General features: G+C 55.7%; 2 protein-coding genes across 9 annotated transcripts; both read left to right on the top strand.

Moving 5' to 3' along the window:
* Nucleotides 1–151: 151 nt before the first annotated feature.
* DHRS13 (dehydrogenase/reductase 13) lies at nt 152–2,397 on the top strand. 2 transcript variants are annotated; one of them, XM_053961667.1, is made up of 5 exons: nt 152–291; nt 378–496; nt 1,045–1,186; nt 1,264–1,575; nt 2,030–2,397. In XM_053961667.1, the coding sequence occupies exons 1-5, from the start codon at nt 165–167 to the stop codon at nt 2,356–2,358; spliced, it is 1,029 nt and encodes a 342-aa protein (XP_053817642.1). In that variant the 5' UTR covers nt 152–164; the 3' UTR covers nt 2,359–2,397. The 2 variants fall into 2 exon arrangements, with proteins under 2 accessions (XP_053817642.1, XP_053817643.1); XM_053961668.1 differs by having other exon boundaries at nt 1,063–1,186; nt 2,030–2,388.
* Nucleotides 1,557–22,571, top strand: FLOT2 (flotillin 2). 7 transcript variants are annotated; one of them, XM_053961660.1, is made up of 12 exons: nt 1,557–1,575; nt 10,557–10,638; nt 11,908–11,986; nt 14,465–14,555; nt 18,391–18,514; nt 18,928–19,046; nt 19,454–19,567; nt 19,660–19,779; nt 20,161–20,375; nt 20,492–20,675; nt 20,825–20,974; nt 21,153–22,571. In XM_053961660.1, the coding sequence occupies exons 2-12, from the start codon at nt 10,575–10,577 to the stop codon at nt 21,189–21,191; spliced, it is 1,299 nt and encodes a 432-aa protein (XP_053817635.1). In that variant the 5' UTR covers nt 1,557–1,575; nt 10,557–10,574; the 3' UTR covers nt 21,192–22,571. The 7 variants fall into 7 exon arrangements, with proteins under 7 accessions (XP_053817635.1, XP_053817632.1, XP_053817633.1 ...); XM_053961657.1 differs by lacking the exon at nt 1,557–1,575 and adding an exon at nt 2,953–3,194; XM_053961658.1 differs by lacking the exons at nt 1,557–1,575; nt 14,465–14,555 and adding exons at nt 2,953–3,194; nt 12,633–12,723.
* The last annotated feature ends 4,342 nt before the right edge of the window (nt 22,572–26,913 follow it).

Here is a 26,913-nt window from a genome sequence, read left to right as displayed (position 1 = left end):
CCCTCTGTCTCTGCTCCCACCGGCGCCGCGAATCCCGCTCTCCCAGCGCCTGGAGCCGCGCAGACCTTGCCCCGTCCGCCCGTGGGTCCGTCCCGCCGGGGCGGGGCGGCGGGAGCGGGGCGGGGCGGGCCGGGGCTGCCCGGAACGGCGGCGGCGGCGGCGGGATGGGGTGGGCGCTGCTGGGCGTGGGGCTGCTGCTGGCGCTGTACACGCTGCTCCGGCACGGGCTGCGCAGCGCCCCGCGGCCCCGCGGCCGCCCCGAGCTGCGCGGCCGCACCGCCATCGTCACCGGTGAGCGCCGGCCGCGACCGGCAGGGAACCGGGACGGGCCCCGGTGCGGCCCTTGCCCCCGCTCAGCCCCGCGCTCCGCTCCGCAGGGGGAAGCAGCGGCATCGGCGCGGCCACGGCGCTGGAGCTCGCCCGGTGCGGGGCCCGCGTTATCCTGGCGACCCGCAGCGCCCGGCGGGGAGAGGCCGCCGCCAGCCGCATCCGCAGGGTGAGCGCCGGCATCGGCACCCCCGGGGAACCCCCGGCATTCCCACCCACGGGACATCCCCAAACCCTATGGCACCTCCAGGGTACCCCTGGCACCCAACGGGCAACTCCAGGGCACTCCCGGGATACCCCGCCGTGGGGCGTCCATGAATATTACATGAACACCCCCAGATACCTCCATGGGCACGCTGAGGACACTGCCACGGCATCCCCTCAGCAGCCCAGGGATGCCCATAAGAGACCCCCAGGACATCCCTGGGCACCCCGAGGACACATCCAAGACACACAACAGGACTTCTCTAAGCATCACGTGATTAACCCCCAAAACACGCCCATGGGTACACCCAGGTACCCCATAGCACACCCCAGGAACAACCCCTCAGACACCCCCACAGGACATCCCCAGGCACCCCGAGATACTCCAAGGTGGGGCACACTGTGCCACGGGGGGGGGGCTGCAGCCTCCCGTGCTGGGGGGTCCCAGCACACTGTGGCCCTTGGGCCGGATCCAGTCCCCAGAACATCCCCCTGCCCCTGGCCCTGCCCCAGCCCCCCGTGTGCCCGCAGGAGACAGGGAACAACGAGGTGCTGTTCATGCATCTGGACCTGGCCAGCCTGCGCTCAGTGAGAGCCTTTGCCAGCACCTTCCTGCGCCAGGAGCCCCAGCTGCACCTCCTCATCAACAACGCGGGTGAGTGCTGGGACCCCAAATCCCCTGTGCGCCCCCGGGGCACCACCACAGGCTGCCATTGCCTCCTCGCTCCGCAGGGGTGAGCGCCGGGGGCACGACAGAGGATGGCTTCAGCCTCCCCTTCCAGGTGAACCACCTGGGCCATTTCCTGCTGACCCAGCTGCTGCTGGAGCGGCTGCGGAGCTGCGCTCCCAGCCGGGTGGTCATCGTGGCCTCCAGTGCCCACTGCGCCGGCCGCCTGCGCCCCGAGTCCCTGGGCCGGCCACCCTCGGGGCTGTTCTCCACCTTCCAGGACTACTGTGACAGCAAACTGGCCAACGTGCTGCACGCCCGCGAGCTGGCCACGCGCGAGCAGGGCACGCAGGTCACCTGCTACGCCGTGCACCCAGGTAGGACCCAGCTCACCCTCGGTGTCTGGTCTGTGATCTGCACACCTCTTGTGTCCTGCGGCGTCCCTCCCTGCGGGGTGGTGTCCTGCTTTGCAGCCTTTTCACAGGGAATTCCTGCACGGGGAGCAGCTCTCCCTTGCACAGTGTGGCCCTTTGCACGTCTCCCCGTGCACGGTGTCTCTTATCTTGGCATGTCCCTTTGGACCTTGTCCCCTTGTATTCCTTGATACAGTGTGTTCCATTTACAGGGTCCGTTTGCACAACACATCTCTTTATACAGTGTGTCCCTTTTCACCTGTCCCTTCACACCTGTCCTCGCCTGGGGCACACGCAGGACAGGCAGGACGAGCGTGGGGATGGTGGCCCACGCCAAGGCCACCCCGGCCACCTCCCTTTACGCGCCCGTCCACTGGCACGCTCAGGGGGACGCCCCACACGCGCCGATCTCCCACAGGCTTCGTCAACACGGCGCTGTTCCGGCACGCGCCGCCGTGGCTGAAGCCGCTGCTGCTGCCGCTGGCCTGGCTGCTGTTCCTGGACGCGTCCGAGGGCGCGCAGGCGGTGCTGGACTGCGCCACGCGGGACGGCCTCGAGCCCCTCAGCGGCCGCTACTTCACCGAGTGCGGGCCCCGGCTGCCGTGGGCAGCGGGGCGCGACGACCGCCTGGCCCGGGTGCTCTGGGAGGGCAGCGAGCGCCTGGTGGGGCTGGGGGTGGCGGGGGGACACGGGGAGGGACACCAGGGGGGACACGGGGAGGGCCCTGCTGCTCCCACGGCACAATAAAGGTGACGGCGGTGACAAGGGAGCCCGGGGGGTCCTGTGTGGGTGTGGAATGGGGGTGAGCGAGGGGCGCCGGCCCTTGCACACCCACCACGTGCAGCAGAGCTGGGAGGGTGACAGCGAATGAGTGTGCAAGGGGACGCGTGTGTGCAGAGCAGCACGCCCAGCTCTGTGCACACGCTGCAGGACACGCACCCTGCCTTGTGCACCCACACGGTGTCACACACACACACACACACACACACACGTCCCTTGCACACCCACGCGGTGTCACACACACACACGTCCCTTGCACACCCACGCGGTGTCACACACACACACACACACGTCCCTTGCACACCCACGCGGTGTCACACACACACACACACACACACACACGTCCCTTGCACACCCACGCGGTGTCACACACACACACACACACACACACACACGTCCCTTGCACACCCACGCGGTGTTACACACACACACACACACACACACACACACACACACACACGTCCCTTGCACACCCACGCGGTGTTACACACACACACACACACACACACACACGTCCCTTGCACACCCACGCGGTGTCACACGCGGTCCCTTGCACACGCACGTCCCTCCCTTGCACACCGCGCATGCGCACGCCCCCCATGTTCCCCCGCGCACGCGGCGCCCAACATGGCGGCGCGCCCGGCCCCGCCCCCGGGGTGTGGCACCGACCTCCCCAAGATGGCGACGCCCGCGGGCCGCGCCCCCGCCGTGAGAGGCGCGGGGGGTTGTGGGGGCGGGCGGCGGCGGGGCCATCATGGGGAACTGCCACACGGTGGGGCCCAACGAGGCGCTGGTGGTGTCAGGTACGGCCGGGGGCTGTGGGTGACATGGAGGGCACCCTGAGGGAGTTGGGGGTCGTGGCTGTGAGGGGACTGTCAGGGGTTTGAGTGGTCCCTGTCATGGGAGGATCCTGAGGGATTGGGGGGGTCTCTAATGCGGTCTTCTTGGGAGCGGGCTTTGGGGGTCCCGGCTGAGAGGGAGCTCTCAGCGATTTGAGGGGTCTCGATCACTGGGGGGAACTGGGCGGGGGTGTCTCAGTGGTGGAGCCTCATGGGAGAGGGAAATCGGAGGGTCCTGGCTGTGAGGGGACTCTCAGGGGCTTGAGGAGTCCCTGTCAGGGCGACACTGTCATGGAGAGAACCTGTGGGAGTCGGGGGGAGGTCTCTGTGATGGGGTATGAAAGCAGGGGGGAATTGAGGGGTCCTGGCTGTGAGGGCACTCCGAGGTATTCTCGGAGGGATCCCTGTCGTAGGAGGGCCCTGAGCGATTTGGGAATAGGCAGGGAGATGGGAGATGCTGTAATGGAGCTGAGGCTCCGGGGGTGGGCTCCCAGCAGCGCAGAGCGGTGGGCGAGGTCCGGCCACAGCAGCAGCAGCACCTCGGATGCCGCTGATTACAGGTGATGTCAGGCACTGGCACCAGCAGAGCTCAGACAGGCTTTGGCTGGCATTGCCAGGAAGCCGTCCTGTTCCCGGAGACAGGGTGGGTTTGCCAGGGAAGGGGAGCTGGGTGTGAGCATCCCCGTGGGGCAGAGCGCTGCAGGCTTGTCCCTGCAGTGCCCATCTTCATCCATCACATCCTGCTGCGGCTTCCTCACCAGCACATCACCTGCATGCTCAGTGGTGCTGGCACTGGATGCAGCTGATGCCCACTGGACATGTGCAGTGTCACCAGCAGGTGACTGAGGTTGGGGTTAAACAAACCAGCAGTGAGATCCCCCATGTCTGATTCAACCTGTAGCTGCAGCTCCAGGCTGCACTTTGGCATGGAGCAGGCTTTGTGCGGACAGGATTATTATTAATTCATTATTGATAGGTGAGTTAATTATTGTTAGGTCATTGGAGGGCTGGAAGCTTCACTCTGTGACAGACTGAGGCCAGCTGCAGGGTAATGAGCACCAGCAGAAAATGCATGTGAACATCAAGGATGTGCCTCTAGTCACAGCTCTGCCACGCTTGCAGCCGTGTTAATTTGGTTTTGCAGCCAAAGCCTCCAGCAAGCTGTGGTTGATCTGTTATCAGTTCATCTCTCTTGGATGACAGACCTGTTACGGGAATTCCTGAGGAGATGCCAGGAGCAGGCTGCAGTTCTGGAAACAAATCTGCCCACTCTGCTGGTGGCTTCTAAGGAGTTACAAACCCCACCCAGCAGCTGCCCAGAGCAGCAGTATTCCTTGCAGTTTTCCTGGTCTGCAGTTCCCAGTGGGATCCAAAGCTGATGCTGTGCTTCCCTCCAAAGGGAACCCTGTCAAAACTGGCACTGCTTGGTGAAATGCCACATTCATGGGAAGATTGAGAAGCTATGCTGGGATGCCCTTTAGTCTCGAAGCTTGGGTTTGCTTCTGTTCAGCTCTGGAGTTTACAAAACACAGCTTCCAGGATGAGCCAGCAGGAATTTGTGGCATCTGCTTGCAGTTCCAGGCATGATGCTTTTCCACAGCCAGGAGCGGCGAGCCCAGGACACTCCTCGCAGTGCAGCTGTGTTTTGGGGAGGGAGCAGAGATCACCCAGGGTTCTGCCAGTTGGGATGGGGTTTGGAGCTGCCACCAGACTGGTTTTCCTCAGCTGCTGCCCAACGTAGTCTGCACATACTTGCTGAATCCTGAGGGCACCAACTGGGAGCTCTGCAGGGCCCTGCAGCTCCTCTGTGCCCGTGAGCAGAGCGATTGCTGGGGCATTAGTGAGAGGTTGTAGCTACAAAACATTGAAATTCCAGGAACTTGAGCCATGTTCCTTCGGGGAAAAGCAGGGAGGATCTCGTGGGCCAGCATTAATTAGTGTGATACTAAGTTGGATTTAGGGAGAGAGGGGAAGGGAAGTAGAAACTAATAATAATTACCAATAAGCCAAAATAATATTAAATAAATTTTAGTTAAATTAATTTAAATAAACCAAATATTATTAGAGGCAGGCTTTTGGCATGCAGTCTTGAATTGTCATGTGGTAGTTATCTGAAAGACTTCACTTGGTGGGAGGGTTTTCTTTATTTTCTTTACTCAGCCTGTGCCCCTTGGCCTTTAGTCCTGGGCCTCCCCTGGCATGTGGGTTTTTCTGAGCAGGATTGTTCTTTCTTTTCACTTTCTTGTGAGACACTCGAGTTCCTCCATTGCTCAAGAAGCATCCAGCTGTGCCTTGGGAACATGGAGCTCTGTAGCCTTATTTGGGAAGCTGCTTCCCAGGCACAGCTCAGCACTCTGCTGGCACTGCTGTCCTTCCCCTGCTGAGCAACACCCACCTCCTTCTAAGAAACTGCTCTGCTGATCGATCCATCCGTGACTTGTGGAGCCCAGGATTTGTAAGGAAGAGCCTTGAGTCTCCCCAAATTGTGGGTCTGACTTTCCTGGGAGACTCCCTTGGTGCAAGGTCTGAGGAGGTTTCAGCCTGGCACATCACTGAGCCCACTCTGAGCACAGCTGGAGCTGGTGGAGTTTTCAGGGACGTGCACAAAGTACCTGTTCATCCCCATATCTGAATGTTCCCACCAGCCAAATAGGCTGTGAAATGCTGGGTTTGGGTTGCAATCTGGTTTAAATGCAGCTTTTGTGGCTAAGGGTCGATCTGCTGATTTTGAATACAGCACTATAATATTTCCACAGTGTCACAATAAGGAAATCTGTATTTATAGTGGCCATATTCATCTAACAGTTACCAAACAGTGTTGCTTAAATCTCTACAGTTGAAGCATTTTCCTTCTGGCTGGCAAGGGCTGCAGCAGAGGAGCTCTGAGGGGAACACCTGGAAATACGTGATGGGGGAAGTGGGCACAGCCCTCCCTGTTCCTGTGTCAGAACAAACTCCTACTTCAGCAAAAGTTTAGGGAGTGAAAGGAGGAGAAAAATCAGGGGAGTGCAACCCAGCCAACCCAACTTTGTCTCCCAGGAGACTACTGAGACAAGTATGTTGCTTGTAACACCTACAAGAAGACAAGTGGAGGTATTTGCCATGTTCAGCTAATCTCATTCCTCCTCAGGTGAGCAGAAATCAGCTGGAGAAATATGTTCCAGCCCAGTTTCTCAAATTTTAGTTTGGTGCAACACCCTTTAAGTGTCCTTGATGTCTGTCAAAGTAAAGGAAGAGCTAGCAGTTAATTCTAGTCTTGTGCAGACATTTCCTGCTGCATGCCAGCAGTCAGGGGTGTGTAACCCTTCCAGGGCTGGTCTAAGCTCTTCCATCCTGTTACTGCATCCCTCTTACCCCTTCAAGAACTGCTCATGTGCTATTTTCGAAGTTGAAAGCATGAAATAAGGATTTCTTGAAGTTCTTGAAGCCCTTCCTGCAAGAGACCTACAGTCCATAGTGCAAGAAGGAACTGGTTTCTCAGATATTATGCAATTAATGTGAAACTTCCTGGAAGACCATTGCCAGGGAACTTGACAGTAGCTCACTGTTCAGCTGAAAGAATTTTATCAAGTAAGTTCCTTGTTTTGGCTTGGATAATGGAATCGAGAATGTGCTTATTGAATCTGCAGACTGAGCTGGGAGTGGGTTTGAGAGCTTTGAAGAGCTGGATCAGGATCAAAACAAACTCTGGAGATTGACCCAATGAGCTGAACAAAACCCAGTGCAGTTCTGGAAGGAGAAATGTAAAAGCTCCATTTAGGTGAGAAGAGTTTATTGCATGAAAATGGAACGAGAAGGTCCAGGCCATGTCCTGTGGAAAGATGAGGTGGGCAGCAAGAGCCACCTGAACCCTCACACTGATGGTGTCATTCCAGGTCTTCAGCCTCAAAAGAAACAGGAGCTTGTGGGAAGGAGCAGGCAGCTTCAGCTGGGTCTCAGGAGGTTTTGCCCTATGTTCATACAGTTCATTCAGTTCAAACTGTTTTCCAGGGTTGTGGTTCCACCTCTTGCACCAGGCAAGCCATGCAGGAAGCTTGCAGTGGCACTGGTGGTCACCACGGTTGGTTTCTCACTGCTTGTGATGCTCAGGGTTTGCTCAGAGTGCAGCGTTGCAGGTGGTCTCAAGTCATGAGTGCTCAGAAGGGCCCTTACGCAGCTCATCTGGGATCTCTCCTTCTCGAGAAGTGCTTCTTCACACATGGTGGGGCTCAAGGTTTCCCTTGTCATGTGCTTGTTAAATCTCTAGGACTTGCAAACTGCTCTTTGGAAAGCCTGTTAGGAGGAGGTGAACAATAGCCTCAGACCTTTCCTTTTGGTTCCCTAAAGGAATTTTGGGGGAGTATCTCAGTGATTTTGTTGTGTAGCTTCATTGTTGTCTTCTCTGAGTTCCTATTTATGAGATGAGTTATTAAATGTGTTTTTAAACTCACTCTATAGCATTGTTACTCATTAAGTCATTTTCATATAGATTATATCCAGAACAAGATAGCCAGTGTAATCTGTTTTCATCTGCTGCAGTGACCATCAGAGGCTTTTATGGATTCAACTCAGAACCCTGCATCTTTTTAAATTAATTTTTGTTAACCTTGTACCATTCCGCTATGTGAACAAAGCCTAATTTATACGCACAGCAAGGCCTAAGGACCAGACACTGACTTTAGTCTGGGCCCTGCTCTAGGATATGATTTTCTTTATGCATGCTTTTGCCTTCCTCTATCTCTGCATTATCTTTTGTCAGTAACTGTTTTCAATTACCAACTTTTTCCTGGTCTGTCTGGACTCAGCAGCCTGTTTACCATGACCTGATTTTGGAAAGCTCACCACTTCCTGCCAGGGAGGTAACTTAGTGCCTGAGTTACCTGGGAGAGCAAACAACACAGAGCTTGTTCAGATCATCCCAGCTTTGATGTTTTGAGCCCTGTGTCCCCAAAACTGTTGAGGCTCATGTTCGTCCTTGCTCACTTCCTGCATCTGCTGAGAGCTCCTTTTATCTACCAACTCCCAAACGATTAATCTTATTTCATAATAAAAAAACCCCAAACAAACAGACAACGTACTTTCTCCTGGCTCTGGGAATTCTTGCTTGAACATGGGACCCCTTCCTTGGGAAGAGGCCAAGCTGGCTGGCAGCTCCCTGGCTATGAATCCTCCATTTGTGGCCCTGCACACTGCCCCGGAAGAGGCACGGTGGATGTTTGTGGAAGCGACTGTGAGACCCAGTCTGCTGGAACAGTGGGCGTATTATAGCTGGGAAAGGCAATTTCTCTGCCAAATGTCATTGTGCAAGAGGGTTTATTCTTTAGCCTTGCAAAGATTTTGCTTTGTTGGTTCCTTTTTCACTTGCAGCCTGAGAATTGAGAAAGAGGTGGCAGGACTGCCATGGAAAATGAGCCCTCAGCTCCTCAGCCCTGCCAGGACAGAGCTCTGCTGCGCTCAGACGTCCAGCATGTGTGAAAGCAGCTGGCTGGCATCCCACTCTTCCTTAATGTGTTAGTTTTCCCTGGTTTTTTTAGGCTTTGAACAGTTTTTGACATATAATCTCGCTCAGTAGACCGTGCTCTGCAGCTGTGTTGTGTAGCACCGGGAAGCAAATGTGGAGCTCGTTTTGTGCGTGATACTAAATAAGGTATTTCCTTGCATTTCCTACAGATAAAGAGGAGCATCTGTATGGAGAGGCACTTTCCTGTAACAGTGGTGGGTTTAGGGTGTAGAGCTTTCTCAGGATATTATTAAGAAAAAATTAACAGAGGTTCAGTAAAGACCACACAGACCCTGGGAAATAAAATACCTTTCCATGTGGTGCTGCTTTTCCTGAGTGCCAGGAACACCTCCCTTCCTGTTCTTGGAAAACAAGGGCCTGGCTGAAAGGCTGAGCTAACCGGGCTGACGCCCTCCAAGAAGTGTTAAAGGCATTGTGGTTACTGCAGGATGTTGTATCATCAGCTTCTATAACGTTTGCCTGGCTGAAATAGCCTTCCAGCTACGGGAAAAAGCTACCCAAAGGCTAGCTCAGAGGTGACAGGAGTATATTCCTCTAGGCTGTGCAGCACAGGAGATCTGAAAAAGGGTGTGAAGCCTTTTCCCATTTGAGTTTAATTCTTACTGAAATACGAGGGTGAAGAATTGTAGATGGGCAGATCTGCTGGTTTGTCAACCACTGCATGGAAGCCAGCAAAGCAGGCAGTGTGTGGCCAGTGTCTGGAAGCAGTGTTTGGAAGTAGGCAGAAAATGGCTAAATGCTGGGGGTTGGAGCAAGAAGAGGAGGAGAACAAGGAGGACAGAGTCCCCTCCTGCACTCAGAGAGCCCTGCAGGCACAGTGGCCTGGATGTGTGCTGCTTCTGCTCTTCATTTTGACCTATGCAAACGATACTGGTCATTCCTCTTGAAAGGGCTGCTGGCTTCATCCTTGTCCCTTTCCCCTCCCACAACCCAAAGCTCCCAGAGCCACTCTGTTTTCTGCATTCCTCCTCTTCCTCTGCGCCAGCTCTGTCTTGCCTGCATAGATCTATCCCACAGGGCTGGAACTGCTCTGTTTGTACAGCACTGCCTTGCTGAGGCCCTCAGGCACTGCTGTAGTAAGAGTGATTATGGAGAGCAGCTTGGAGAAGGAATTCTGGCTCAGTCTGCCTGAGAGTCAGCAGCTCCCAGCCCTGGTCCGAGCTGGGGAGCTGCAGAGTTCCTCCCTTCCCAGCCATGAATCTGATCACTGGCAGGGTGCTCTCTTGAAAGGCAGCAGGTGTCTTGTTCCTTAAATCAAATATATGAAAATCCAGGCAGCATCTTCCAGCTTCACCGGGATCAAAACTTAAATGTGTCAGAAGAGTTCTGGAGGCTGCCTGAATTTTGGGCACATCCAACTCTGAGATGGACCATCAAAGCATCAAACACTGTGCTACTTGCACAAGCCTGAACTAGGAGGTATTTTTTGGGAGCTCAAAGGTTCTTTTCTCTTCCAATGATGATTTGAGAGCTTATGTGGGAATTTAAGTGTGGTGTGAGGGAAAGAAGGTGGATTTCATATATGGCTTTCCAAAGCAATTAACATCACAGTTGAAGATACTGATATTGATTCTGGTTGCTAAAAGGGCTTAACAAAACTAAAATAAAGCCCTGGTTTGACATACAGATATTTCTGTGTGTTACTGTTGGTCATAGTGAATTATACAAATACTATTTTCCAAAAAAGGTTGCCTTGGGAAAACTGCCATGTGAAGCCCATGGAGAGGAGGAAGAGTAGGAACTCCTCTGCTTGTAAGTTATTCCCTGTCCAAGAGCACATGCATGTGTGTAATCCTGATGTCTGTGTGCTCTCTGCTGTGCTGCAGGTGGCTGCTGTGGCTCTGATGAGAAGCAATATGTGTATGGAGGCTGGGCCTGGGCTTGGTGGTGCATTACTGACACCCAAAGGTAAGGAGACCCCTGTTATTTGTGGGCTTTTGGAGTGGGAATTTGGCAAAATCGTCCCAGTGGGGCTGTCAGCAGTATTTTTTAGGAACACTGGATCAGGCACTGTGTGTGAAACCAGGGATGAGCATCAGGAGTTCTTTGCTGGCTGTTGGCATGGGGACAGCTGGGTGCCACAGTGCAAAAGACACACACAAAAAAAGAAATCACATGCTTTCAGCTGGATTGCTTTTTAAACAGCCTCTATGTCCACAAGAAGAGCCAAGCTCTGCCCAGTATGGCCCAACCCCTCACCCAGTAACAAACCAGTTCGTGGCCTGCAGTGCACCAGTGCCCCCCTCTGCTCCTCAAGTCTCTCTTTGTAAAGATCTGCTGACTGCTGTCACCTTGGGAGCAGACTGTTCTGATTTAAAACCACGGGATTTCCTTTCTCTCCCTTTCCTCAGTTGTGGATTTTGCTTGCTGCTGCTTACAGTGTGGTCTCTGAGCTGACGTGCTGTGGTAGTGCTGCTGTCCTGCTAATACAGCTCTTTGTCTCTAGGATCTGTAGGAATGCTCCCTGCCAATACAACCCTCATGCTCACTGATACAGGTTTCCTCTGTCTGTGAAAAAAAATAACAGGGAAAAGGATAAAGACGTGACTTTTGAGTTTTACGCTGAGTGATGGCCAGAGGTTGTAGTTAACCCTTACAGCCTCTTCCAACCTCTATTCCCTGTACCTCTGTTGTCACCAGCAAAGTGAGCATGTGGCTGCCCTCACTCTGCACATGATGGGAGGTGGGAGAGGAAGGAAAAGCCCAGCTTGTGGGCTCAGTGCTTAAGGGCTGCATTTGAGCCAGACAAGCTTCATTCCCAAATTTTTGTGAGACATCTTGTTGGGAGAACTGTTAATTGAACAAATGGTTCTCACTTCTCCTAGTCTTCTGTGGGAAGCGCAAAGAGCAGTGCAGGACCTTGACCTGCCCAATGCAGAAGATCAGACACATTTTGGAGGCTGATTTGCTAAGTTAAGGATAGGCTGAATCCAGGGCCAAGAACTGGATTGCCAGGAACGAGCTGTTATATGATAGAGGTCTGGGCATTATTTAGCAAGTGGGGCTCTTGACAGGAATTCCAGCATCCAAACAAATCTTCTGCTTTAAAATCCATACCAGTTCATGCCGTGGGATGTGGGGCTTAAGTCTCCTTTCTCACGTGCCATAAGCTGTGCCCCAGATGGAGCCCACTGCATTAACATGAAGAGTGAGACAGATTTCCTTCTCTGAAATTAGGACATTTTTTCTGGAACTGCCAGTGCTGCAAGCAAGAGAGACGGGAGCAATTGTGTTGCTGTCAGCGGCATCCCGCCAGGTAGCATTAACCTGGGAGCAAAAGGAACAGTTAGAACTGGCAGGGTGTTGGGCACTTACCCTGCTGCAACCTTGAGCACTGGGGAAAAACAAGGAGAAAAAAATGCTGTCACTGTTTAGGGGTCAGAAAAAAAAGCAGTGAGAGAGACTGTGTGGTCTAATATGCCTCTGGGGAAGCCAAATGGTGCTAATTCAGCTTCCCAGGACAGCACTTGGAAACGGCTTTTCTCCTCAATGCCTTAGCCAGGGGTGGGTAGCCAGGTCCCTGGTGTTTTCATTTATCTGTCCTCTCTTAAATACTGACATAGAAGCATCTAAATTATTACCAAAAGGAATTTTTCTGTGTGCAAAGATTACTTCAACAGAGAACTCCAGCTGACACCAGGATGGCACCGTTTTGTGTGCAGGGTGGGGATGAGCCCCCAGCCTGTTTATCCTCATTAAAGGAAACTGCTGGATGCTGTAAACTCCCTCCTGTGACCAGGGAAGCTGATTATGGAGCCCTGGGAGCAGGCAGTGGGAGAAAGGCAAACTGACCAGGGAAAAGCTGAAACCTGAAAGTCTCGTCTGTCCTTTGCAACGAGTGTCTTACTCTCTGGTAACTGCTCTGTGTATTTGCTGTCCTACCCTTACTCCTCCCTGCTCAGAGTGTCTTTGGAGGTTTTGACCATCCTCTGTCGCTGCGAGAATGTTGAGACGTCGGAGGGGGTCCCACTGTACGTAACAGGGGTTGCACAGGTAATGATCCTCCAGCTTCCTAAAACACTGTCTAACTGTTTATCCCTCTGTTTTGAGCAGCAGCAGCAGCAGCAGCAGGATAACATAAAAACTAATGGTTTTCTAACGGGACAGCTGAAATCTCTATAGTCTCCTCTCCTTCCCCTTCTCCAGCTCTTGCTCTGTGGCACTCCACAGTTCATAGGTAATGCAGACAGGTACACTCCTGGCAAATTCCAAATTCAGCATTGCTGTACCTAACATTTGCTCCTGCTGTAACCCTTTCCTTGCCAGCACTGTCTCCACTGGGGGCTTGGGGATGAGCAGAAGGGCATCTGGAGGCACACTTTTGTGTGGAGGCACAGGCAGGCGAGGTTGGATTCTGTACAGGATTTGGGACAGGTGGGAAGGCAGGTTTTGTACCATTTCAAAATTGCAACTGTGCCTGGCTCTGCAGTGTTGGCTATGGATTCCCACTCAGCCCTTCTTCCTCCACATGGAGACTCTGCCCATTTTGGATGTTGTCACTTTTGAAAATACAGCACAGAGACCTCAGATGAGTTGCAGCACACAGGACTGGCCTTATGAACCAGTAATGACTAAATATCCCAGTGAACAGAACTAAGAAGCAGCACAGTTTGGAAATTAAATTCCAAGTCTAGATTAGGCCTTCAGAAGGCTGAAATCCTGCAGTATCTGATTAAAGCTGTGAACACATGGCAAAAAATGCCTGTGCATGTCCTGGACAGTGGAATGTGTTATATCAGCTCCCAGTTTGCGTGCCAGTTTAATTAGGACAGTGTCCAAGGCAGGCACGAACTTGCAGGGATAGGTTTCAGCACTTCCAGCCAATCCTAGAGCAACTCAGCGTGCACACAGCAGCCCAGGGCAACCCCTTCATGGTTCAGATGTTTGACCTGATGTTCACTGACACAATCTCTTTGCCTGTGGCTCCCTGTCCTGACTCCCAACGTCTTTCTGGCTCATTATGGCTGATATGGGAGCCAGGCTTGGCTTCCTGGAACAGAGCCTGCCACAGCCAAAGATGCCCCTTGTTTTACCAAATTGTGACCTGTCAGCAGATTGCTGGGACTGACCAAAGTACCTCAAGCCCACCTGGGGTGACTGAGACAGCTCTGGAGCTGCAGGATCTGTTCCTGGGTGCCTGATACTCTACAGGTGCAGCCATAAGGAGCTGGAGACTCATTTCCATCTTTGGGTCACGGGACACTGGAAAAATAGAGGGAGAGGTGAACCAGGTCAAGGGTAGGTCTGTGGTAGGGCTAACCCAGGGCTTCTACAGCATCAGTGTCAGGTTCTGCCAAGCACCACCATTCATATCAAGGTGGGTGGGAGCATCCCAGTTCTGTGCTGTGCTTTCAAACCAGTGACACCTCCCTCTGCTGCCGTGGCACTGGGCAGCATGGCACAATGAGCCTCTGACAGAGGGCCCTTTGGGGTCCCAACGCTGCAGCTTCTGGCTCCTCACTAACCCAGCAGGAGGGAAAGGGCCACGAGATAATTTCCAGTCTGGATTCTACCCTTCGATGATAAATTACCTTTAAGCATTATCTGAAAATCTGTTTCTTGGCCACAATGCCCTGTCTGTCTCCAGTCACAGATGTGGTCCCTTGGCTGCATTCTGTGCCTGCCTTGCATTACCTGTGATGAGTGCAGCAGGTAGGCCGGGGCAGGAGATGCAAAGGGAAGAGCTGAGTGTGTGTAACCTGGAAACGTGCAAATATTTTACGTTTTTTGGCAGGATTTCCCTAGAGATAATGACGTTACAGCCCAGGTGTGAGGACGTAGAGACGGCGGAGGGGGTAGCTATAACTGTCACAGGTGTGGCACAGGTACAGTAACTCCAAAACATTTCAGGAATGCATGTCTCTAACTTACGTCTGGTTTTCCCTCTGAAGAGGTTGCTGTTGTCCAGGGAGAGAAACCAGCTGCTCTGGAATAAATCTTTGTACCAAATCACATTGTCCTTGTTGGTACAAACACTCTCCAGCATGTTCCGTGTGGTGAAAGGGGGTTGTGACTTCTCCTTCTTTCCCCGAAATTATTTTTTTCTGGTGTCTCATTTGTCCACGTGGCAAATGAGGTGTGTGGGGGTGACTTGATGTGTTTGTGGAATGCTGATGTGCTGGGGTGCCCTTGGAGCTGTGTGTGACCCCACAGGACTGACCCATAACCTCCTGAGATGCTATCAAGCATTTTGTTCCTTTGGATTGTTATTGTTAGCAAATGGGCCTTCATGGTGAGTTAAAGCTTGAAAAAAAGAACTTAGTCCCTCCAGGCACTAAAAGTGGCGTGTAAAATTTTTGGCTGGAATTGAATTTTTATTCTCTACAGCTTTCTTCAAATGTAAGAACCTACTTTTGCTGCTTGTGGCAGCACACCAAAACCCTGCACTTCTTGGAGTCTGAGGTCTTCTGTCCTGGTACAGTCTGTCCTTGGGGCCAGGTCCTGCCCTGGGGAGGATGCTGGGAGGGAAATGTTAGTTTTTGAGGGAATCTGGCTCCTCAAATAGGCAGCTGGATGCTGTGTTTGAAGATTACTCCTGACAGCTCATTCTGCAATTGGGTGTACAAACCAAGAGTGGCTCTCAGTGCCCACAGGGCTGTGGTCACTGTGTGTCCAGGTGTGTTGTCACAGCACAAGTGGCTGCCACATTCCCTGTGAGGAGCTCTGGAGCCAGGGGGAGCTGCTGAGTGAAAATCCCTCATGGACCCAGCACCCGTGGTTTCTATTTTTCAGTACTTTAGATCCATCTTTCACTTAGTTTCCAGTTCTTGATATGTATTTAGCTGCTAAGGTGTCACATAACCCCAGTGGTCTTTGCATGGTTGCAAAAATGTGTGCACCCACGTCTCCCTTCACATTCTTTTCCTAAACCTGTAGGCTTTTCCTTCTGTATTTGGTATTTCTCTGAAGCCAGCATTCCCTTTTGTCCTAGTTTTGGGAAATCCTTCCTGCAAAATAGTCTGATAGCAGAGAGCTGGATCACTAGGTGCCTTGATTTGAAAATGCAGACCCCAGTTCATCTCATTCATGTTATTCTCTCTTCTCACTGTTCATTTTTTCCACTGACAGTTAATTTTAAAGCTGTGATCCAAGGAATTGCCACACAGAAAGCAGCCTCAAGGCTGTTGGGAATGTGCATGGCAGAGATTACCTTAATTCTGCAGAAGTACTTTGTGAGGCAAACGTTTTTCTATTAAGAGCTTGAGCAAAAAAAAAAAAAAAAACCCAAACAAATTATTCCTAGAGAAACAGCTTTTAAAGTGTTTGCTGCAATGATAGAAGTGCTTAATGTGCATAAGGATGCTGTTCTCTTGAAGAGGGATGTAATGAGTGCTCACCAGTAGCCTCCTTCCCATGTTGGCTGGGTGCTGGGATGCTGCTCCCTTAGGCCATGCTGGGCTCTGTATCCTTCTGTAGCATTTTCCTGAGCCTCCAGCTAATTGGATTCTCTGTGCTCACCCCTCACTGCGAGTGCAGCTGGCTGGAGCAGGGTGTGGTGGCATTGATCCTGCACAGGGGATTGCTGGATGGAGGCTCTCTGATCCTGCCAGCCGAGGGCTCTCCCTGTGATGGGAATGACATTTGAGAAGCACCGAGTGTCGCAGTGCCCTGCCTGAAACCCTGCAAAACACGCTGAGCACAAATTGCTCAACTCTGGTTTCTTTTGTGCAGCCTTTGCTTTGGAGGTTGGGATCTGTGTTCCATGCAGAGCCAGGCTCCTGTGGGCCGGCCAGAGCTCACCAGTGGAGGCTGGCTGGCTTTATCCAGAGGCTGAATCATTCCTTGCTCCTAAGTACCGCAGGGATTCTCCTAATGAACATCCTGCCCTGTGCTCTGTCCTCCCACAGCTCCCGAGGGTGGGGATTGTTTGGAGAGGTGGAATTGCTGGCAGATGCTCACCATAAATGTCGCTGCTGAGTCTAATTGCTTTTGATACTTGCAAAAATCTCCTATTTGCTGTGAGAGGAGCCTCATGCAGGGCTCACACTCCTGGGTACAGCTCCAGAGCAGCTCTCCCAACTCCCCCTTGTGTGGGAAGAGCACACTGCTGGCCTGGGGTGTAAGGACAAGAAAAACTACTGTGGAATTGGCCCCGACAGGATCCCAAGAGGCTTTGGGGACAATGCGGAAGAGGATTGCCATGCTTGCCTGAGGTTGTTTGACATTTTGACTGGGAGACCCAGTCTGGGAAGCAGCAGTAGGAAACAGGCTCAGCCTGGGTTGGTGTTTCTTCACATTACAAGGGGCAGGGTTGTGAGTTTTGGCCAGCTCACTCTGTCTAGCATGGTCCACCTCCTGTCCCCTTAGAAGATGACAGTCAGTCCCAGTTGTCCTGCTCTCTGGCAGTGCCTGGGCCACGTGCTGCTCTTTGGCTCTGGAGGGATCATTTTGTGCTGGGGGGCTGTCAGATAAAGCTCTCAAGAAAGAGTTGTGTTGCTTTTGCAGCTGAAAGTGCTAGAAGGTATCAGGATGAGGTCTGTAGCCTGTGAATCCCTCAATAGTGTGTGCTGGGACCCTCAGAGGGCCCCTGTACAACATCAAAGCTGTGCTTTGGAAGTCTTGGTTCAGACAAGGCCCTTGGGGCAGGACTCAGGGTGCCACCAGCTCCTTGTGGGACAGGAGGCACTGCCCAGCCCAGTTGTGTCCATGAGAGGGTGCTGTAGGATCCAGAAAGCTCTGTGGCTGCTCTGGACCTGCTCCTTCTCTGGTGCTGCCAGGCACAGAATGTCCCTGTGCCCAGCCTTTGCCTGAGCCCTCAGACTGGACATGGCCACCAGGAGCTGTTGTCTTGGTGGGTTGCACTCCTCATAGTTGGGTGTTGTAGAGCACAGGTCTCCACTGCCTAACACACTCCACAGGGATTTGTAATTCACTTTGCCTTTAAAAAGCAGCCCTGTGACCAGCAGGACCATCCTAAGACCCTGGCTTGGCTGGAATGGGGGCACTTTTACGCCTGGCTCTGGTGTAAGAGAGGTGAAAACATTGCTGGGGTGGCTGTGTCCCAGCTCTGGGGATTGTCACCAGACTGACCATGTGGAGCAGAACAGCCAAGTCCTGACCATGGCACATTGAGGTCATTGCAAAGGATGTCTGGGAGCTCCCAGCTACTGGCAGGACAAACCAGTGACTTTATTGTCTCATCTCTCCTTCCAGGGAACACTGAATGCAACTCTTATTCCCAAGCTGCTCCTTGGGCATGTCAGACTCTTTCTCGTTCTCTGTCTTTTCAGGGTCAGAAAAATTCATTCTAGTGAAAGAGGAGGAAGGTAACAAAATGGGTTTTGGCCAGGGGTGGTTAATACCCAGCTTTCTTCTGACTCTGGTGTTGGTGCAGTGGCTGAACTGCTGTTTCAGGGATTTTTGTAGGGTTTCTGTGAGTTGGGACTGGTAGGGCCAGGCTCTGTCCCCACTGCTGAGCACCTCTACGCTGAGCTGCTGTCAGGGTTTGGACAGCAGCACAGAGAGCAGGGGCTCTCTGGCTGGTCCAGTGGCCTGGCTCAGCATGGTGACAGCTCAGAGTGGTCCCTTGGAGCATCTGTAGCACGGGGGCCTGGCAGCCTGGTGGTGGTACTGCTGCTTCTGCTGCTGCTGCTGCTGTTGGGTGCCTGCACCTCCTGGACAGGCACCTTCAGTCCCTTTGGTTCTGTCTCCTGTCTCTAGGTGAAGATAATGACCGAAAAGGAGCTCCTGGCTGTGGCCTGTGAGCAGTTCCTGGGGAAGAGCGTGCAGGATGTGAAGAACGTGGTCCTGCAGACTCTGGAGGGACACCTGCGCTCCATCCTAGGTATGGAGGGGCTCATCCCCTGGAGGCATCTCGAGTGGCTTTGTCCCTTCTCAGCTGGCTGGTCCCAGCAGTATCGCTGCCACCACGCAGCCACACGGGACCTTCCTGTGCTGCCTGCAGAGGTGGCATCTCCCCTCCAGCAGCTCCCTCTGCGTGGCTGGGCCTTGTGATAAATGAGTTTTCGGTGCCTGCAGTGAGAGATGTCTGTGTCCCCAAGGGCCACAGGTAGCACATGTGGGTGGTGGTTGCACTTGTGAGACTGAGATGTTGCTGCCACTGCTGTGGCAGAGGATTACACCCTTGTGTCCAGGCCTGAAGAGATTAGGGACAACAAGGATGTTGCTGAGTTTAGACCCACATTTTTGTGTGTTACCTGTTCCAAATAAAGTGCTTCACCTTCCTCCCCTGTGCAGGTACCCTGACAGTGGAGCAGATCTACCAGGACAGGGACCAGTTTGCCAAGCTGGTGCGGGAGGTGGCAGCTCCCGACGTGGGTCGCATGGGGATCGAGATCCTGAGTTTTACCATCAAGGTACGCCCAGATGTTGGGCACTGCCCTAGGCAGAGCTGTAGGAGCAGCAGGAGAGAGCCTGGCCCTCACTCCCCTGCTGCAGCTGGAAGGCTCAGGCTGACAGCCTGTCCCAGCCCTCCGGGAGTTTCCATGACAGCCGCCACAGCATGTCCTGTATCCAGGCAGCTGGGCCAAGAGCACCCGGGTAGCTGCCTCTGTAAACAGGCTCATGGAGAGAGCTGGCTGATAACCCAGCCTCCTGGGAGTGAGATGTCGGGATGGCCTCCTTCTCCCTGCCCTCCCTGTTTGTTTGGAGCAGCTGACATGACGTGTTCTGACCCTGGCCTGACCACACTGAGCTTCAATGGGAAAGGGAGCAAGACGGAGTCACTCGTTTGAAGTGGTTATGACTTATCTCCCCTCCCCAGGATGTCTATGATAAAGTGGATTACCTGAGCTCTCTGGGGAAGACTCAGATTGCAGCTGTCCAAAGGGATGCAGACATTGGAGTGGCAGAAGCTGAGCGGGATGCTGGCATTCGGGTAAGTCCGGAGACGTGCTGAGCTTCCCTGGAGCAGCCTTTTCTGCTCCAAGTGCATGCCCTGAAGGTCTGCTCTCTGTTCCCTCTCTGCAGGAGGCACAGTGCAAGAAAGAAATGCTAGATGTCAAGTTCATGGCAGATACCAAAATAGCAGATTCCAAACGGTCTTTTGAGTTGCAGAAAGCTGCCTTCACTGAGGAGGTCAACATGAAGGTGAGAGTATCCCACAGCCCATTGCTGTTCCCTGGAGGGTCTGTGATGGTGTTGGTGACTCTGGGACTTGTCAGCTTTCTCCTCCTGCATCTGTTAGGAGAGCTGGAGGTGGAGAGCCCAAGTCTGTGTGACACTGCGAGCTCCTTGCAGCAGATTCCTGTTTGCAGCAATTCAGTGGGAGTTGAAGAAGAGGAAAGGATGGGGAGGGTTGAACTTGGAGCTGATTTGGCTTAAGTGCTGTGGGAAGAGCAGTAGTGAGGATTGGGATGTCACCACTGGGAAAAGGTTCAATAGCAGGAGTTGTGTCTGGTTTTGGGGTCCTTATGTCTGCGTACCCGAGTTCATGGCCCTGACCCCTCTTGTCCTCTCCCCGATGTGCAGACTGCAGAGGCCCAGCTGGCCTACGAGCTCCAGAGCGCCCGGGAGCAGCAGAAGATCCGTCAGGAGGAGATCGAGATCGAGGTGGTGGAGCGCAAGAAGCAGATCGAGGTGGAGGAGAAGGAGGTGGTCCGGATGGAGAAGGAGCTGATGGCCACCGTGAAGCAGCCGGCTGAGGCCGAAGCATATCGCATCCAGCAGATCGCCGAGGGCGAGAAGTGAGTGAGCCCCTGCCCTGGGCTGGGCAGGAGGGAGCACAGTGCTGCCCTCAGCCCCAGCTCCTGGGCTCTCTGCAGGGATCTGGGCTGCTGAATGGCTGCATTTCCCTTTCCAGGGTGAAGCAAATCCTCCTGGCTCAGGCGGAGGCAGAAAAGATCCGCAAGATCGGAGAGGCCGAGGCTTTTGTGATCGAGGCCGTCGGGATGGCGGAGGCTGAGGGCTTGAAGCTGAAAGCAGAAGCACTCCAGAAGTATGGAGAAGCTGCCCAGCTGTCTCTAGTGCTGGATGCACTGCCTGAGGTGAGGAGGGGGCAGCTTTCCCCAGCTCCAGGTGGGCTGGTTTCCCAGACAGGGCTAGGTCTTCTGGGGGCACAGCGAGGCCCTGTAGGGACCTTTCCCAGTGAGCTGCTGAGCAGTTCCTTGACTCTCTTCTCACCCTGCTTCCCCAGATCGCTGCCAAAGTGTCTGCTCCCCTCTCCAAAGTGGATGAGATCGTTATTCTCAATGGAGAGAAAGGCAGCACCATGTCTGATGTGAACCGTCTCCTGGCTGAGATCCCCACCTCCGTGCGTGCCATCACTGGTGTGGATCTCACAAAGGTGAGCTGGGCACTGGCAGCTGGCAATGCCAGCTGCTCTTAGGGCACAGGGACTTGCCTGGAAGCTTTCAGCCTCCCAGGGAGCCTCTCCTTCCCCAGCCCTGACCACCACAGAGTGCAGGCAGCACCCTGCCTCCCCCTCCTGCAGCCCTAACAGCTTCTCTCTTCCCCTCCTGCAGCTCCCTCTGTTCCAGAAAGCCACCGAGGCCAAGGAATGAGGTTGGCCAACCCAAAGCTAGTGAAGATCACTCCCTGTTATGCACTCAGACATCAACTGCCTTCAACACATGGGAATTCCTTTTATATCAAAGACAATCCGAGTTTCATTTGTAACTGGTGCCTTATTTTGTAGGGCCAGAAAGATGCATGTCCTGTCTGCTGCTCTTTTTATTCCAATGCTGAGAGAGGATTTATTTTCTAATTAACTTTGTGTTGTCTCAGGCCAATCCCATCCCCAGTTATGACTGGCAACTTGTCTGGTGTTGCAGTCCCTGTGCCTTGCTGTTCTCTGCCCTGGGGTGAACACCTGGGACTTGGAGCAGAGGCTTGGGATGGGGAGTTTTAGGAAGAGAACCAGGACCCCCCTCCCCTGGGCTCCTTGCCCTCTCTCAGTGACCCTCCTGGGCCCTGTCCCAGCCCTGCCTCTGCCCACAGCTGTCCCTGTGGCTGGCTCTCCCTGTCCCTGTGCCTCACCCTCAGGACCCCCACAGTGGCAGCAGCCCTGCCCAGGCTGGGTGGGTGGCAGTCAACCCCCCAGGAAGGTGACAGTCCAGCACTAGCAGTGGGTGCTGCTCTCTCCCATGCTGGTTCCCCTTGGGGAATTTTCCTCATAGGATCTGAAGCAGGGAGAGCTCCAGGGGTCAGAGGGAGCCCAGCTCAGCCCTGGTGTGATCTCACCGCCACGAATACCAAAAGGTAGCGCTGTGCCAAAGCCACCCATCCCCTGAGAGGGCAGTGAAGCCACTGTGGCTGCTGTCCCCAGGTGCTGTGACACTTCCCGACCCCACAACTACTCGAGCAGAGTGGTGGTCAGAGGTGGGTGGGGGACCAGCTGGACACTAAGGTGGGGACAGGCTCCTCCAGCACAGCCTGTACAGCTGCCCCTGCCTCCCTCCCTCCCCCTGCCTCTTATGGCCAGTGGCTTTGCTGCCTTGTGACAATGTGAAAGACATTGTCCCCCATGTGTGCCAGTCCTCCCCACAGTGCCACCAGAGCCCTGTGCTGGCCCCTGCCCCTTCCCTGCCTGTCTCAATGCCTGTGTTCAGTGTGGCTGCACAGTTCAGTGCAGTGTGAAGTCAGCCTGGCACTGCTGGGAGCAGGGACGTTCTGCACCCCCAGCTCAGTGCCCCCACCCCGTGCCATAGCGTGGCTGCAGGTCCTCCCGGTGGTGTCCTCTGCCATGAGTGACCCATGGCAAGTGCTGTGGGGCCCCCCACGCCCTCCCTGCCGCCGGGGCGGGCGGAGCGGCGTTATCAGCCCCCGGCTTGCGCTGGCCCGTGGGCGGCGGGCGCGGATCTGGCGCTGGCCGGGCCGGGCCGAGCCCTATCTGCATGTGCCCGCCACCCCGCTGTGCGAGATAATAAACCCTTGTCACCTCCTGCCTGGGCTCTGTCTCGTCCCTCGCGCCCGTCTGTCCCACCCCGGCTCCCCTGGGTGGCTTGGGCTGGCCAGAGGCTGCTGGCCCGGGAGTGCTCCCGCGGGGATGGGGGAACAAGCAGTGAGGGGAGGTGAAGGGTGAAGTTCCAGCTCACGCTGCTACTCCAAGGCTCCTGGGAGCTGGTGGCTTCCCCATGGTCACCGTGTCCCCACGGGCTCTGTGTCCCAGCCCTCCTTGGGGGAGAGCCTTGTGCTCCCACAGGGATGAGTGTGGAGCCACGGAGTGAACTCCGCTGCACGGCCCGTGTAACCCCATGTGGTGACCTCTGCAGGGGCACCCCAAAGAGTGGCACCTTGGGGTCTGGAGGAGGGCTGGCAGGTGCTGAAGGTGCTGTGTCACAGCAGCCAGGCTGGTGGCAGCAGCTCATGTCCCCCTGCCAGCCACCGGAGCCCTGTCCCAGCCCCACACGCCCTTTCCTGCACTGGGGGACAGCAGGGTGATTCTGGGGGTACCTGTCCTGCTCGGGGTCACCCTGCAAGCATGGGGGGCTTTGCTGCATGGGGCCAGTATGGGGGGCTTTGCTGCACTGCCCTCCCTGGGGAAAATAGTTTCTTTGTGCCCTCCAGACTCTCCATGTCCCCTCAAACCCAGGGCAGGACAACAGGCCCTGTCCTATGTGTCCTGCAGGGTGGCCCTGCAGATAGACAGGGTGGGGACAGCTCTGCAGCTCCCAGTGCCTCCTTATCTGGAGCCAGACACACTGCCCTGGGGCAGCATGGCTGCTGGGAGGGCTGTGGCACTCGGGGGTCTCCTGTGGCACCTGGGGGTTCCCACAGCAGCTGTGGTACCAGCCTGGGGGACACTCAGGCCCCTTCTGCCACTGTGGGGCACAAGGCCACAGGGCAGGGCTGCCCACGAGTGCTGAGCATGCAGCAGGGCTGGCAGCCAGCATGGGGATAATCCCATGGGGACAATCCCCTGGGACTCACCTGGAGCTGGCTGGGCTTGGGGGACTCAGGGACACTTTGCCTCTGTCACTGCTCTGCATGCTGGGGTGCCTGTGCCACAGTTTGGGGAACACTAGAGGCTCCAGGACACCCTGGGTCACAAGAGGGACCAAAACAGGAGCTCCCTTGCAGCCCCCAAGTCCCCGCAGCCTCATGCCCTGGGACAGGCTCAGACCAGGGCTTGACCCTGTGCCCCCTCCTGCCAGGGTCTGCGCAGGCCAGGGGGAATGTGGGCCATGCTGCCCCTGCTCCTGTCACTCAGAGGTGACAGTGGGTCCAGGGACACCTTGTGTGGCAGGGCAGGGTCCCTGATAGCCGGAGGCTGCTGCTTATCGGGACCCCGAGCATGCGGTCCCGGCCCGCAGGGGATTATCACCTCCCCCCAGCCGATTTCCAGGAATGCCAGCCTGTCCTGGCGCAAACAACCCGGCACAGTGGGACAGCGCTGGCTGCAGGATGTGGCCCTGTGGGGACAGACAGGGCTGGGGGACACAAATGACCAGGGTCATGCACAGGCAGGTGACACTCATGGTCAGGGGGTGGAGCCGTTTGGGGACACGCGTGGTCAGGGGACAAGAATGACCAGGGTCATGTGCGACGAGGGGACACAGCCCTCTTGGGAACGCACGTGGTCAGGAGGGGCATGCCCTCGGGGGGACACAGCTGGGGGTTACATCCCTCCAGGGGACACAGATGGCCAGGGGAGCGTGTCCTTTGGGGACACCTAAGTGGGGGATGCATCCCTCAAAGGGTCACATCCCCGTGGGTGGGGGAATATGTTTCCGGAGTGTCCCTAAAGGCAGGAGGGCAAATCCTTTTTTTGGGGACACACTGCTAGGGGTCATGTAGCTCAGGGGAGCAAATATGGCCAGGGACACAGCACTACAGAGGTCACCCACCCCAGGGGACAGGCTCCCTGCACCCACGTGTACCCTGTACCTCACCTGAGGGTGCCAGTGCAGGGTGACCTGTGTAGGGTGACCCTCAGTCCCAGATGTCCCTCCTGGGCCCCATCCCCACGGGCTGCCACCCTGCCCTGTCCAACAGCACTGTCCAGCAACTGGGAACCAGTTTGCAGTGGGGAGCTCCCAGTTCAGGGTCAGCTATGGGAAGGGATAACCCTGGTCACCACAGGAGGATGGGGCATTTGTGGGGCCACCCTGAAGCGGAAGATGCAGGGGGTGGCCCTTTCAAACCCCACATCCCCCCATGGACAATGCCAGGCTGGGTGGGGGGAGCTGCTCGGGGCGGTGCCCCCCCCGGCAATGAAGGGGTTAAGGGCCCCGTCCAGCTGTGCAGTGCAGATGTGAGATATGCAGATGAGGCAGAGCAGGTTTTATAAGGCGGGTGCAGATCCAGCACCCCACAAAGCCCCAGTGCCACCCCCACAGGTAGGTGCCACCACCTGGGAGCTGCTGTTCTGCTTGGGGACGGTGGGACTGGGGAGACAAAGGTGGGGCTTTGGGAACCCCTGTCCTGCTCTGAGATGGGGGGTCTGGGATAAAAGGAGGGGTCAGGGGCATGCTGTGGTGGGGAGGCAATTGGGAGCCCTCAATCCCGCTCTGGGGCAGCAGGACTGGGCGGCAAAGATGGGGTAGGGGGGTGTTGGGGTGAGGGGACAACTGGGAACCTCTGCTCCTCTCCAGGGTGGTGGAAAGGGGTGACAAGGAGGGATTAGGGGGGACACCTGGCTAGGGAAGGCACTGAGAAGCTCTATCCTGCTCTGGGGTGGAGGAATTGGGAGGGATAAAGAGCAGGTGGGGAGGTGCTGAGGCAGGGAGGCCTCCAGGAGGCTCAGGAGGCGACAGGGCCGGGCTGGGGAACAGGGTGACACCGGGGCGGCAATGGGCTGTGCTCCCTGCCCACGCTGCCCGTCCCCTGCAGGCTCTGCTCTCCTCTCCGCGCTGTCCCGGGCAGGATATCATCGTATACTGTAAGTTGGCTATGAGACACTACAGTATAGATGATGTACTCCCCGGGCTGCACCGACCTCCTCCCGCCCGCAGCGACCGCGACGCGGCGCGGGGCGCCGGCAGTGAGCGACACGACGCTGGCTGGGACATCGGGGCTGCGGGAGGAGCCGGACACGGCCGGGGGCCCGCGGCCGGCGGGGAAACCGTTACCATTACTGAGTTTAGTAATGGTAACGGTTCTGCCGACGGCCGGCAACGCGGCACGGCACGGAACGGAATGGCACGGGATGGGAATGGCACAGGAACGGCACGGAATGGCACGGGATGGGAATGGCACGGGATGGCACAGGATGGATGGCACGGGATGGGAATGGCACGGGATGGGAATGGCATGGGATGGGATGGGCTGGGATGGCACGGGAATGGACACAGCGATGGAGCCCTGGGGACGGGCACAGGACAATAAAGAGTCACAAAGCCATGGGCTCCTCTCTCCTTCCTCACCGCATCCCCTGGGGGTTCCGGGCCTGGCACAGCCGGGGTGCACTGGGACAAACTGGCGTGAGTGACAGGGAGCACTAGAGGCACTGGGGACACCGGGAGCATGGTGACACTGGGGGCACTGGTGATACTGGGAGGGCACTGGTGACACTGGTGACACCGGGAGAATGGTGACACTGAGGGGGCACTGGTGGCACTGGTGACACCGGAAGCATGGTGACACGGCGGGGGGGGCACTGGTGACACTGAAGGGGCACTGGTGACACGGGGGGGGGACACTGGTTACACTGGTGACACCGGGAGCATGGTGACACTGAGGGGGCACTGGTAACACTGGGGGGCACTGGTGACACTGGTGACACCGGGAGCATGGTGACACTGGGGGCACTGGTGACACTGGTGACACTGAGGGGACACTGGTGACACTGAGGGGACACTGGGAGCATGGTGACACTGGGGGCACTGGTGGCACTGGTGACACTGAGGGGACACTGGTGACACTGAGGGGACACCGGGAGCATGGTGACACTGAAGGGACACTGGTGACACTGAGGGGACACCGGGAGCATGGTGACACTGGGGGCACTGGTGACACTGAGGGGACACCGGGAGCATGGTGACACTGGGGGCACTGGTGACACTGAGGGGACACTGGTGACACTGGGGGCACTGGTGGCACTGGTGACACTGAGGGGACACCGGGAGCATGGTGACACTGGGGGGGGGCACTGGTGACACTGAGGGGACACTGGTGACACTGGGGGCACTGGTGGCACTGGTGACACTGAGGGGACACTGGTGACACTGGGGGCACTGGTGGCACTGGTGACACTGAGGGGACACTGGTGACACTGGGGGCACTGGTGGCACTGGTGACACTGAGGGGACACTGGTGACACTGGGGGCACTGGTGGCACTGGTG

Source organism: Vidua chalybeata, chromosome 20, assembly GCF_026979565.1.
Source record: "Vidua chalybeata isolate OUT-0048 chromosome 20, bVidCha1 merged haplotype, whole genome shotgun sequence".
Classification (NCBI taxonomy): Eukaryota; Metazoa; Chordata; class Aves; order Passeriformes; family Viduidae; genus Vidua; species Vidua chalybeata.
This window is presented reverse-complemented; position numbering and strand designations above follow the sequence as displayed.

What these genes read in the sequence shown, in the direction of transcription:
- DHRS13 (XM_053961667.1), top strand. Translation starts at nt 165, where the DNA reads ATGGGGTGGGCGCTGCTGGGCGTGGGGCTGCTGCTGGCGCTGTACACG. An exon ending in CCGCACCGCCATCGTCACCG is followed by an intron (nt 292 to 377) that starts GTGAGCGCCGGC and finishes TCCGCTCCGCAG; the next exon opens with GGGGAAGCAGCGGCATCGGC. An exon ending in CTGCTACGCCGTGCACCCAG is followed by an intron (nt 1,576 to 2,029) that starts GTAGGACCCAGC and finishes GATCTCCCACAG; the next exon opens with GCTTCGTCAACACGGCGCTG.
- FLOT2 (XM_053961657.1), top strand. Translation starts at nt 2,976, where the DNA reads ATGCGCACGCCCCCCATGTTCCCCCGCGCACGCGGCGCCCAACATGGC. An exon ending in TCCTGAGTTTTACCATCAAG is followed by an intron (nt 19,047 to 19,453) that starts GTACGCCCAGAT and finishes TCCCCTCCCCAG; the next exon opens with GATGTCTATGATAAAGTGGA. An exon ending in CAGATCGCCGAGGGCGAGAA is followed by an intron (nt 20,376 to 20,491) that starts GTGAGTGAGCCC and finishes TTCCCTTTCCAG; the next exon opens with GGTGAAGCAAATCCTCCTGG.